Source organism: Drosophila santomea, chromosome 2L, assembly GCF_016746245.2.
Source record: "Drosophila santomea strain STO CAGO 1482 chromosome 2L, Prin_Dsan_1.1, whole genome shotgun sequence".
Classification (NCBI taxonomy): Eukaryota; Metazoa; Arthropoda; class Insecta; order Diptera; family Drosophilidae; genus Drosophila; species Drosophila santomea.
Genome location: NC_053016.2, coordinates 13,701,073 through 13,712,369, shown reverse-complemented (window position 1 = coordinate 13,712,369; position 11,297 = coordinate 13,701,073). Strand labels below are relative to the sequence as shown.

The window sequence follows — 11,297 nt, the reverse complement described above, 5'->3', positions numbered from 1 at the left end:
GATATGCGCCAGTACAAACAAATTACAAAAGATAATTGAAAAGTTGAATTCCGGAAGCAGAAAGCAAAAGGTTGAGAGCTATTAAGTCATTTTTGCTTTAAATAACAAAAAGACAATTTAGTACCACTTCACAGACAACTTTATACAAAAATACAACGCTTAACTGTCAAAAATTCAAAACATGCAAAAAAAGGTAGAATTGAAACTTTGAAATAATGTCTGAATTGTTGTAGGAGATTTAATAACAAGTACGCTTAGTAAACAGATGACAGTTGCTTACCCAGATGATGGGCGATGTGATCGTGCTCCTCGGACTCGCCGATGATGAAGTCCTGGTGCTGGTGGTGCAGCTGGTCCAGGTGGTGCAGCTCACCCTCGTCGTCGCTCTCCTGGGCGGCGCAGCCGGGGAGCGAGAAGGAGAGGCAGATAATCGAGGCGACGGCGACGGCAGCGGTGGCAGTGGCAACAATTAGCCGGCAGGATATTTCCGGCATTTCTCGCTTCCGCTGCAGCTTCCCCGCCGTCCGTCTGCGCTGGCGACCCGCGGCAATTGTCGCTGCATCCGCTGTCAGCGGAAATATTTTAATTTTCATTTTTTATTTGCTAGTCCTGCTTCGTCCTTTCGTCCTGCTCGTAATTGTTTGCCTCCTGATTGCGATTGCAGCCGCTCTTGGCAGCTGGCGTAAGAATCCTTGCTCTAGCCCTACCGCTTCACTTTCGATTTTCCGCAATTGTCAAATATTTATGACCACCGTGTTGCTCAGCTCTGGGCCGAGAAGTTGGACAACATTTCCAATGCATTACTACAGACGTTGTTCCAATGTTCGAATTCCCTGCGGATGTGTGTGACTGAAAAGGGAAGCAAGAAAAAAAATGTTCATTGTATGTAAACTATGTATCAGTAATGATTGGCATGCTTTTAATTTTTTAATGCATGTATTATGGTCGGTGCGCTGCAGTAATGGTTTTCATTATATTATTAAATATAATTTCATTATTAACGCACCCACTCTCCCTTAAACTCCGCGGATGTTCATGGATATACTGGTCATACAATATGCAGGTTTGTGTGTTAGATGGAAAGAGCTGTTAACAGCGTACAAATGGTGTAAAGGGTTAAAAATACCGCGAACTGGCATTTCAAAACTGCTTTATAAGGCATTTAATTCATGAAAATTGCATACTTTAATGAAAAGGTAAAAATAATGAACCAAAATGCGGAATTAACGATTTTAATTATGCTTTGTATAACCCTTTCGAAAACTTCAGTTCGTAATATGATAGCTTAGCGTAAATATATTATATATGTATTAGGTAATATATATAAAATATACAATATGTAAGGATTTAAGGTAGTGCAGTGAGATGGTCTTTTAATGCACTTTTTTCGCTTATACTTATTTATTTTCATTTTGCAACTAATATATTAAGCATGTTTTATTTTATTATTTTCCACATTGCTTACTCGTTTATACTTATTTATTTTCATTTTGCAACTAATATATTAAGCATGTTTTATCAAGCATGTTTTTTCAGCCAACTGGCTGAAATATCGACTGAGGGTCACGGGAGTCAAAGAGGCCCTTGAATGATGCAAATAGTGGATTCAATTGAGGCAAGCCAACGAGGCGTATGGGTAACTTGACATGCTTCATTTGCCACCACTTAATCAGAATGCAACATTTTCAAACCGCAAGCCGTTTTCAGTTGCGTACGTGCGGGTCCTTTTCAAGGATGTTCCGCCTTCGTTCCCATGCCACTGCCGCCACAAAATGTATCATTTTATAACTTGTGTATGCGAAGGCCAGAGCTTTCTTTAATTGCTAGAAGTGGCCTTATTAGAAAACCCAGGAAAAGGGGAAAACTTGGTTGAAAGCAGGCAGGAGGCAGGACACGGCCAGGCCAACGGGGAATCTTAGGAAACTTGAAAACAAAAGTCGAGCGCAACGCAACGGAAAGCGGCAGAAAGGCATTTAAACTTTTGGACAAGTTTAATTTCCCGTCGAGTGTGGCACATAGTAAGTGCCAGAGATGGCCAAAGTCAGATACTGAGCGGGAGTTGGGGGTTTTTTAGCTTATGAAACTGAAAGCACTCTCCATCTTTGAAGAAATTGAGTGCTGGCAATCAACTAATTGCGGTCAGATCCCTGGCCACGATTTCCACGGCACTCGTCCTTTCGTTTTATCGATGGGTCGCAAAAGGGTCTGCCATTTTCGTTATTATTATTATCAGCTCAATGTTTCCACCGTAGATCATCCTTGTCAGCTGTCCATTTGGGTGTTTCATAATCAGTTGACCAGGTGGAAATTAATAAAAATATATTGTCCGGGCTGAATTCTGTTGGTATTATTCTTTCGGCGCGGTTTTGTCACCTTTGTGTGGCTTTTGGCCATTTATGGCATTGTTTGGCCGGATTGCCAGTTCCTTACGTTCGCTGGAAAATCATAAAGATAGCGGTCACAATAAGCCAAAATGCGGTGAAAAAGAGTCAAAAGCGTAGATTGAACGGAGCTAATAAAGAAGATAACCAGAGAGTGGTGAAACCCTGAACGAAATGTGACAAATGACGTCTTATTTAATAAATTGGCTTAAATGGTTGACCACCGAATCCCGGAACATGAAGGGGTTAACTAGAAATGACAGCAGGACAGGTGACTTGACATTTGTGGGGAGAAATGGTCATGAAAAGTTCATAGAGTACTTAAGTTTGCTAGTTTTTAGTGCAAGCCACACTGCACCAGTGTCCTTATGCATAAGATAGTTATACAATGTAGGACAAAGGATCATTTATATATATGCAGATAATCCAAATTTATCGTGGTTTCATCTCAGATTTACACTCTATTCAAAATTCAATTCTCCCCTTAATAGACAGCATTAATAATGACAATCCTTATCATATAATAAGCAGTATTTCGACTCATCGTAGCAGAATCCCAACTGAATCCCCTCAAGCCGGTTTCCATTGTTCCGTTCAACGGTCAGTTATCATTGATAAGCAGCTCTGGGACACGGAGACCCATCTGCTGCTCCCCAGGCATTTCGACCCGGCCAAGTCCACCAACGTCGTAATGATAAATAGCCGGGCAGAGGAAAAAGAAATGCCGAATAGGTAAGGCAATGGGCTGCAAACTTGGCAGTTTTGGCCAAGTATAAAGTCAAGGCAATTGACACCTTCTCGATGAGGTGCGTCATTAACATTTCCATTTGATGGCTGGCAGTCCACTGTTCCCATTTGGCTTGTTGTGCAGCAGTCTTTGTTTTGGCCAGGTCTCCAAGCCGTCTCGTTTTGTTTCGTTCTGCTTATCGCCAGCTGTCAATCGTTAAATGACAAACAAAGAAATGCGGCCAGCAATTTGCAGCCAGCCAAATGGCGTCTATGATTTCCGACTGTCAATGACAGTTGCTAATCCACGGCATTCCTGCTGTCTCGGGCTTTGCCGCTTTCCTGCTTCGGAAATGAAATAACAAATGATATCTCCCTCTGGACTGTGCATTTTTATACCCGCCAATCGTAAAGAGTAGGGTATATTGTGCAAAGGTTATGAAAGGTATAAAGAATAGAGCTCACTGTTTTTGCAATGTATAGTAAACCTAAGCAAACCCACTTGGTATGAAAAATTCATTTTAGTTTTGATTAATATTAATATTATTAATAATTTTGATATTATTAATAATAAGCAAACAAAAAAGTAGGTATTCAATAGTCGAGTCAACCATGAGTGACAGTTTTTCGTGCTTAATATACATATACCCAAAGCTAGTTTTTCGCTCAGTTCCGTCTGCATCCATATTTTCCTCGATTTCTTTTCTTTGTGAATTTTCCTCTTATCCGCATTCTTTCCGTTTTTTATTTGACATTCTCTTTTTTGAAAGCGTTTTGCTACTTTCGCGTGTCAAAAACTGCAGCAGAATGCCAAATAAAGGGCTTGTTTATGTCACCTGAAATGGTGGGTACTTTCAGCTTTTCATTCCTTTTTTCAGCTTGGTTACTGTCGCTGGTAATATGCAGAAAATGCATTAAATGAAGCTTAATTTTGATAGCGTTTTTTCCAATCAAAATATGCTCAGCTTGCAGATGAATTGAAATATTTATCTTTTCGAAGCGTCGTTGTTTGGTCATTCTATAATGCAGACTTACTGCCATTCGTTTCGGAAAATTTTAGTTTTGTTTGTACAGGAAGTATATAAATATGTATAGTATAGTAAATATGCATGTACAGGAAGTATATCATCATGGTCTTAGGCAACCAGCAAGGGTAGGAAAGTTTTGCGGAGAAGAGAAACGCCATTTATCTATAGTAAAAGGCGAAAATGAGTGCTTGTATAAGCGCACATTATGAGTGCTTCTTGGCCCTCTGTTTAATTAGAGCCACATCCACTGGGAGCGTTTACATCATTTGCCATAATTCATCTGTCCACTGGATGCCAGCTGCTGTTGTGCATCGCTCGGAATAAAAATCAAATCACAGCGCCGTCCATCTTGGCTGTCAGTTGCCATGATGCTTGCTTGTTTTTCCACGCCTTGTCCTTTCCTCGGATGGGAAAATTCTTTTAATATAGCAAGCCATGCGAAATGCGTATACAAAAAGATGGCAAAATGTTTGCTCCAACGCCCGCTCACACTAACTAGCCACAAGCAGCATTTTCCACTGCCATGCAGCCAGCTTGTGCATTTTCCCCATCTTGCATTTGATTAACCTACAAAAAGGCGTTTGGACGTGCGATGCAGTTCGCACAGTGGGCGTTCCTGTTTGTTGCTGCGGTTTCTCGGCTTTTCTTAACGGGAAACTTTAATAAAAAACGGTCAACGGGCGTGGGTGTGGGCGGGCGGTTGCAGCTGCAGCGAGAGAAATGCATAAATGCATAAAAAATTGGCCAGCTTACAAGCCGCTTTACATATGCAACACGAGCGCCTGCTGTGCGGGTGTGTGGGTGTGCGGAAGTGCATTGGCATACATATACGAGCGAGCACACATTGTTGCAAGCAGACATTTTTCCGACACGTGTTTGCTTTCCCGCACTTCCGTTTCCGGCGAGCCACTGATGTGACTTTCCGTCATTTTGTGGGCGAACGAGCTGTTCGTCCGACGCCCGGCGAGCCCCTCAAAGACTTAATTATTGTTCACCAAATAATTAATCAGTGTGAAACGGGAAACTATCGGTATCGGCCACGTTGGTAGTTCCCCATTTGCTCCTGTGATGGAAATTCAAAGCTTTGGGGCTACCCTCTTTGGCCCTGCCCAAAAATGCTGTGAAACTATTTCAGCCACCTGACAGCATTCACGCATACTCACTCGTGTGTGTGTGTGTGTGTGTGTGTGCGAGTGGCTGAGCGCTTGCACTCGTTTGTGTTTTGTGGGTTGGCCATGCATTTCCGGTTTTAATGATTATAACACAATCAAGTGCATATTGCCTAATTAGCGATACCCAGCAGCGAGCGGCGTCCAGGCCGCATAAAGTGCATAAAATATTTCCCGCACTCGCAGCGAGTGCTTCATCCGCATGTGCATGTGTTGGTGCTCGTTCGCGTGCGCCAGTGTGTGTTAGTCCTCGCATATTTTATGTGCACAACGAGCTCTGCATCTACGGCTATGTACGTATGTATGTGTTTGTGCTGCCAGCAGCTAAATTTCATGTTCATGTTGTTTATACGGCATCCGTTTTGGGTGCGTGCGCGAAAATATTGGGTGTAATTGTGCGGTCGGCTGCCCGTTTTATTTGATAATTTTGCACAAAACTGCCCACCTATTCATTAGCGCTGACGAGCAGCGCCCCACAAAATTTGTAGTCACAACAAAGCCAAACTGTTATTCCTTTTCCCCTCCAAAACTCTGACACTTGACGTGGGCTCCCAATAATGTAGTTAAAGCTCGTCCTTTGTTGGTGTTCGTCCTGCACTTGGGATGCGTTCAAACAGTTTTCGGGCTACAAGCAAAGTAAAGTTATCAGAAAGTTGGCTGATACCAAGTATTCGTCGTTTCGCAAACTCTTCTCAAAAAAATGTGTATGTGAACGAATGTAGTGAATACATATAATAGAGGATAAGCATTGCCTAACATGTTATGTTGCAGGGAACTTAATTTGTTAAGCACATCATTTGGGTTTAAAACATCTGAATATTTTTAGCTGGCTACACACAATGTATATTGTGTTTCATATTCCTATGGACTTTACTTAATACTCACTAAATAGTTTAATGTAAGTATCTCACTACTAAACTGCATTGCCTTCAATCACTTAATCATAACTTTTGAAGTGATGATAATAGATAGCAATGCAGAAATTCAAAAATCTCCACATATTTTGCTTTCCCTGCAATAATTTATTAATATTACCTTCTATCAATTTACAAGCTTTTATTCCCTTTTTTTAGATTAAATACGCGTTTTATAGCAAACCGCTGCTGTAATGTGACACGGCTTTATGTTGTCAACCACTTTCAAAAGAAGTTAATTTTTTTCAAACAAAATTTCATAATACCATTTCATTCTGTTTGATCATAATCCTGTACTAAAACGATATTTTTTGCTGATGCTGCGCTTTGCGGGGCACTTTTAATTGCAATAATTAAATGTCAAATTAAATCCTAAATTCCGCGGTGGAATTAATTCAATTGGCGTGACAGTCAAAGTGAAATTGCGAATAAAATACCACAATTTCGCAGCGCCGCTAGGGCCCTTCTATAAATGCCGTTTGCAGGCTCTACCAGCCGAGAGGAATGCTGTGATTGTTTTTCCGCAAGTCGGTCTCGCACTCATCTGCCATTTTTTTTATTCGCCAGCCATTTAATGAGCCACGCTCGACTTGCCGCCAAGAATGCAATCAGCAAGGGGAGGGGAAGGAGAGGATGCACGGGTAAGCAGCCAGGACCTTAGTACACCCAGCAAGGAGCCAGGACCGGCACAATTTGCGTTAAGCGGGCTGTGAAAAATGAAGTACCAAATTGAAGTTGGCAGCCAGCGTCTCCGTTTGTGTCTTGCACTTATTTATTTATTTTATTTATCTATTTAATTCTAGCCATTGCTTCCGCTTACGTCCAGTGCTGAGCTATTGTCCTCCGATGATATCGCATGCACTGCTGTCTCGCGGAATTGAATTCAAGCGAGGGACGAAACGCGAGCGCGTCGACTTTCGGCACCAACGTGTTAAGAGCTGCGAACTGGCGCGACCGTCAGCGTTGCGCACTAAAACCATACTAAACTAATTTGCTTAGCAGGACGCACTGATTACACAAAGTCCTCGAAGGGCGATAATCGCCGCCATTCGTCACGAGCGCCGACTACCGAACGCACTTCGGCTCGTAGTTCGTGCAGTTCGGCAAGCACTCGCCAACTTGCCGAAGCGAGCCGAAGTCCAAAAGGCAAAGAGAACCAGGTTCTGTTAGAGAACAACAGAGGCAGAGCTCTGTTAGCTGGTTAACAGTGCTCTGTGGCAGGATAAGAAACCATTATTGGGGCAACTAAGTCAGGTCTCGTAGCAGCAAACAGCAAACTATTAGCCCTGTTTGGTGGGCTTAAACCTACAATAAAAACTTCAAATAGAACAATGGACTAACATCCTGGCGTACTGATATTTTCAGCTCTTCCCACTAATTTATCGATTTAAATGCAAAAATTCCGTGGCCGGCACTCCCGGCATTCCCCAATGATGACCGAGCTTTCAATCATTTAAAATTCCCCAAACACACACACGCAGCACACACACACCCCACTCATCAATGCAAAAATCAAACATTATTTATGCAAATTACAAGCCATTATTATTTAAGCCAACAACCACAAAGGCAGTAATAGTAGCAAGTTCGAGGAGGGAACGGAGAGAGCTCCGACCAACAATCATATCCGTCATAGTCATAAAGCCAGTGGGCAGGGGCCAGGGGAGAGCGGGACCTGCCAATGCTTTGGGGAACCAATTTGGCAGCCGGCATAAATAAATTTTTACTTAATGTAGGTCAGTAATGTGCGCTGTGGTCTCTCTTACAACAGCTCTCTCTCTCTTTCCATCTCTTTGGCGAGTGGCGCTCTTTAATGCGCTTTCTCTTCGGACGCAGCGCCGTGAAATATGCTACTAAAGTTGCTTCTTTTCCGGCTGCGTGTGTGTAGGTGCTCGGGAAATGCCATCAAGCCTCAAAGGTCCGGGAATGCTTGCATAATGCAAACAGCCAATGATATTGCCATGATTCGTTGAATAATTTCAATTGCAGCTTCCAAGCTGCAGACCATAATCGGTAATTGGTATTTAACAGTTGGGTAGTAAATACTTGGCTGTCGTGCAACACAGAAAGTGGAAATACCATTCCGCTGTTAGGTAAGAAATATTTAAATAAATTCTGCTCTATTTAAAGCCAAAAAGCTTAAATGTGTTAATTTAAAGATCTGACAATTCACTTTTAAAATAAATATCATTCGAAATTAAAACAATTGCATCTGAATACCTTCCAATCAGCACTGCTGTTATGAAGACGAATAGCTGAGTGATATCCATCCTCAGTAAAGTTGCATTTGCCAGGGGCTGCATAAATAAATTAGGATACCGAAACAGAACGAACCGTCTAAACTTCAAACCCACTTGCTTTCCCATGGATTTCTGCGTAAGTTCTCACAGCTCTACTCACATTGCTGCTTTACTCTCCCCCCTTCAGTCCCTTTAAACAGATCCTGAGACCCACACGAAATCGTCTCTTTGTAACGCATCCTGCAACGCAAGTTGCTCCAAATTTATGTACAAACTCACTTAGGCAAGAATGTTTATGCGTTTTGTACGTGTTGGTTACTGTCGCTCATGTGGGTAGCATCCTCCACATCCTTACCTTGCCATCTCATTCCACCGAACCCACTCGTTTATTTTGGCATTTCTACGAATTTTTTGGGGAAATTTTGTAATGCTACTCTATGTCCTGAATGTTGTCTCCGGGGAGAAGAAGTGGCCGGGGGACAAATGCCTTCTCACGCACACCCAAAAGTGTTATGAAATTTTTCTTCTGTAATGACCTAAATGCAAGGGAATTTATCCAGCATTTGAGCTAATTGCTTTTGCGTTAGGTACAATTTAAGTTTCCCCAAATAAAGCCAACAGCCATTGGTTAGGACAAGGTAAGTAACAAGTTAGGTAACTTATTCGGAATCCTTGGCATCCAGAGCAGGCACATTTAAATTTCTCTAATTCTTCCGGGGGGTCCTGCCAACAGTTTCACCGTAAAGAAGTCGAAAGAAGTCCGTCACGCCTTGACAATTATAGCATTTTTTCTTCACAGCCTATTTCCCCTGATCACTTCGGCCGTAAACTATACTTGGCAGTTTCATGAGGGCCAATTATTTGGCACCTCGAGCGGCGGTTTCGTTTCAGCTATTTACATATAATTAGCGCCCAACTGGCAGGCCGCTGCATTTTCGCTTTTCGCCACTCACGTTCTCCTTATTTGCACAACGCAGTTTTTGTGCATTTCTTTGCAGTTTCCCACTCCAACTTTCCCTTGAAGACTCTTTGCCAACTTTGACAATGAAGTTGCAACGTTGACGACGCCAGAAAACTGGAGCGAGTGAAAATAAATGGGAAAGCTTGCGACAGGAGTCGATCAGAAACTACCCTGCCCAAATGATCCAATCTGAGCACAATGATTACTAGCTTTTGCTATGAAAGTGATATTTGTAATTGAGCTACTACTAAATATTCAAATTAATGATAAATGATAGTGCAGAAGTGAATTAAGACAATAAAGCATGAGATATTTAAGATGCTGCATCTATGATACTAATTGTTTCCTCATATAATTCAATATAAAACAGCCAGGCTACATATATACCGTGTATAGAAAGAACCGACACCATCGAAGGTACGCGAAAAACTTTCCCGGCTGATGGCAGTTGCATAGATAGAGGCGCCAACTTAATAAGGCCACCAAAGAGCACAGTGGGTGGTGCGAATGCAAAGCAGAGGGCTGCAAAAAGAATTCAGGATGCAGAAAAAAAAAAAGGAAAAAGAAAGAAACTGAGACTCCCTTAAAGGCAACACTTTCTATCATTTCCAAAGCAGCCAGCTCAAAGCGGGATATATTCCATCTGATTGCACTGAGAAGCTGCAGTCCACGGCGCAAACACATTCGAACGCTCAATTGGCAGCGGTCGAATGCAGTTTTACTTGGTTGAGAGACAGCTCCCAGTTTGTTTGTCGGCTCCACAATGGACGCAAACCAACTCGGCGTATTCGTAATGGAGCTCTTTGTTGCGTGGTAGTAAGCCCAGGATCTTTTCATTTTTGATTAGCCATTCCCAGCGCCCGCCATAATAGCCCGGTCATCTGTGGTGGTCATTTTCATAAGCTGGCCTCACGCGTTGGCTGCATTAGCCACAACAACAGCCTCTTCCACCTGCGATTGAGTGGGGCTGTGTTCAAGAATACCCACCTGACTGCAGTTCATTTTGCTGATGCACACGCTGTTGACTGTTTGGATGCTAGCTCAGCTCCTGTTTTTGGCAACCGGCTGCATTCAAAACCAATTATGAGGCCTCCATTGAAGGTTGCATGCTACATGGAATCGTCTGGAGATAGAATTTCGCCAGTAAGCCACAAAATTGCCACGTTTTTTTTAGTGCCTTTACACGTAAGCTTTTTTCTTTTTTTTATTTGTTACATTGTGTTTAAATTTACTACGAATAAGTACGATTACTAACCAAGACGTCATGTGAATAATTTATTTTTTACACTTTTCTGGTCTTCCGCAAACGCAAACTTTGTCTACGCAGGTAAACTGATGCTTTTTGGTACATAACAGGACACCCGAACGCATTATCCTTTTGCCCTCCAGTGCCATCTGACATTCCAAACGTCCTCTGCACAAATTACCAGCCGACAAAAGTGCTTCGCAAATAAATACTATTAGGCAAAGTAAGCTGGCTTCTTTTCGATGGCATTTCGATGGCATTATGGTGTCAACAGCAACTAAATTATGATTCGCCTGGGCTTAATTAGTAAACGGCTTAACTATTGATTTAAGCGTTGCAAATGTGATTTATTCGGCTTTCAACGAATGCCGTGCACCCTTTTGCTGTGCTAGAAACGGAGAATATCTATATTCTATAAACTACTATTAACTGAAAACATCAGCAGAAATCTCAATAACACATTCCCGGAAACTCTGAGGACTAAAAATGAGCTTCGTAAACGTGTACAAAATGTCTTTCTACATGCGGAACGTGATGTCAACAGCAGTTTTGCATCGGCTTCGATAAATGCCAGTAGGTTTACAAAAAGAAGTAAAATACCATTATCTTTTTTGTTTTTGCATGTGCAAGCG

At 42.2% G+C, this 11,297-nt stretch overlaps 1 protein-coding gene across 3 annotated transcripts in view; it reads right to left on the bottom strand.

The window, feature by feature from the left end:
• The window catches only part of LOC120449057 (lachesin), a 47,517-nt gene extending 40,338 nt beyond the window's left edge, over nucleotides 1-7,179 (bottom strand). For 2 of the 3 annotated variants that reach the window (XM_039631392.2, XM_044005831.1), the window contains exons 1-2: nucleotides 7,039-7,179; nucleotides 281-849 (exon numbers count right to left, since the gene is read on the bottom strand). In XM_039631392.2, the coding sequence (XP_039487326.2) occupies nucleotides 281-593 (313 nt within the window). In that variant the 5' untranslated portion in view covers nucleotides 594-849; nucleotides 7,039-7,179. Of the gene's footprint in view, nucleotides 1-280; nucleotides 850-6,943; nucleotides 6,962-7,038 lie in introns of those variants that run through there. The other variant, XM_044005830.1, reaches the window with a different exon arrangement.
• Between the last annotated feature and the right edge of the window lie 4,118 nt (nucleotides 7,180-11,297).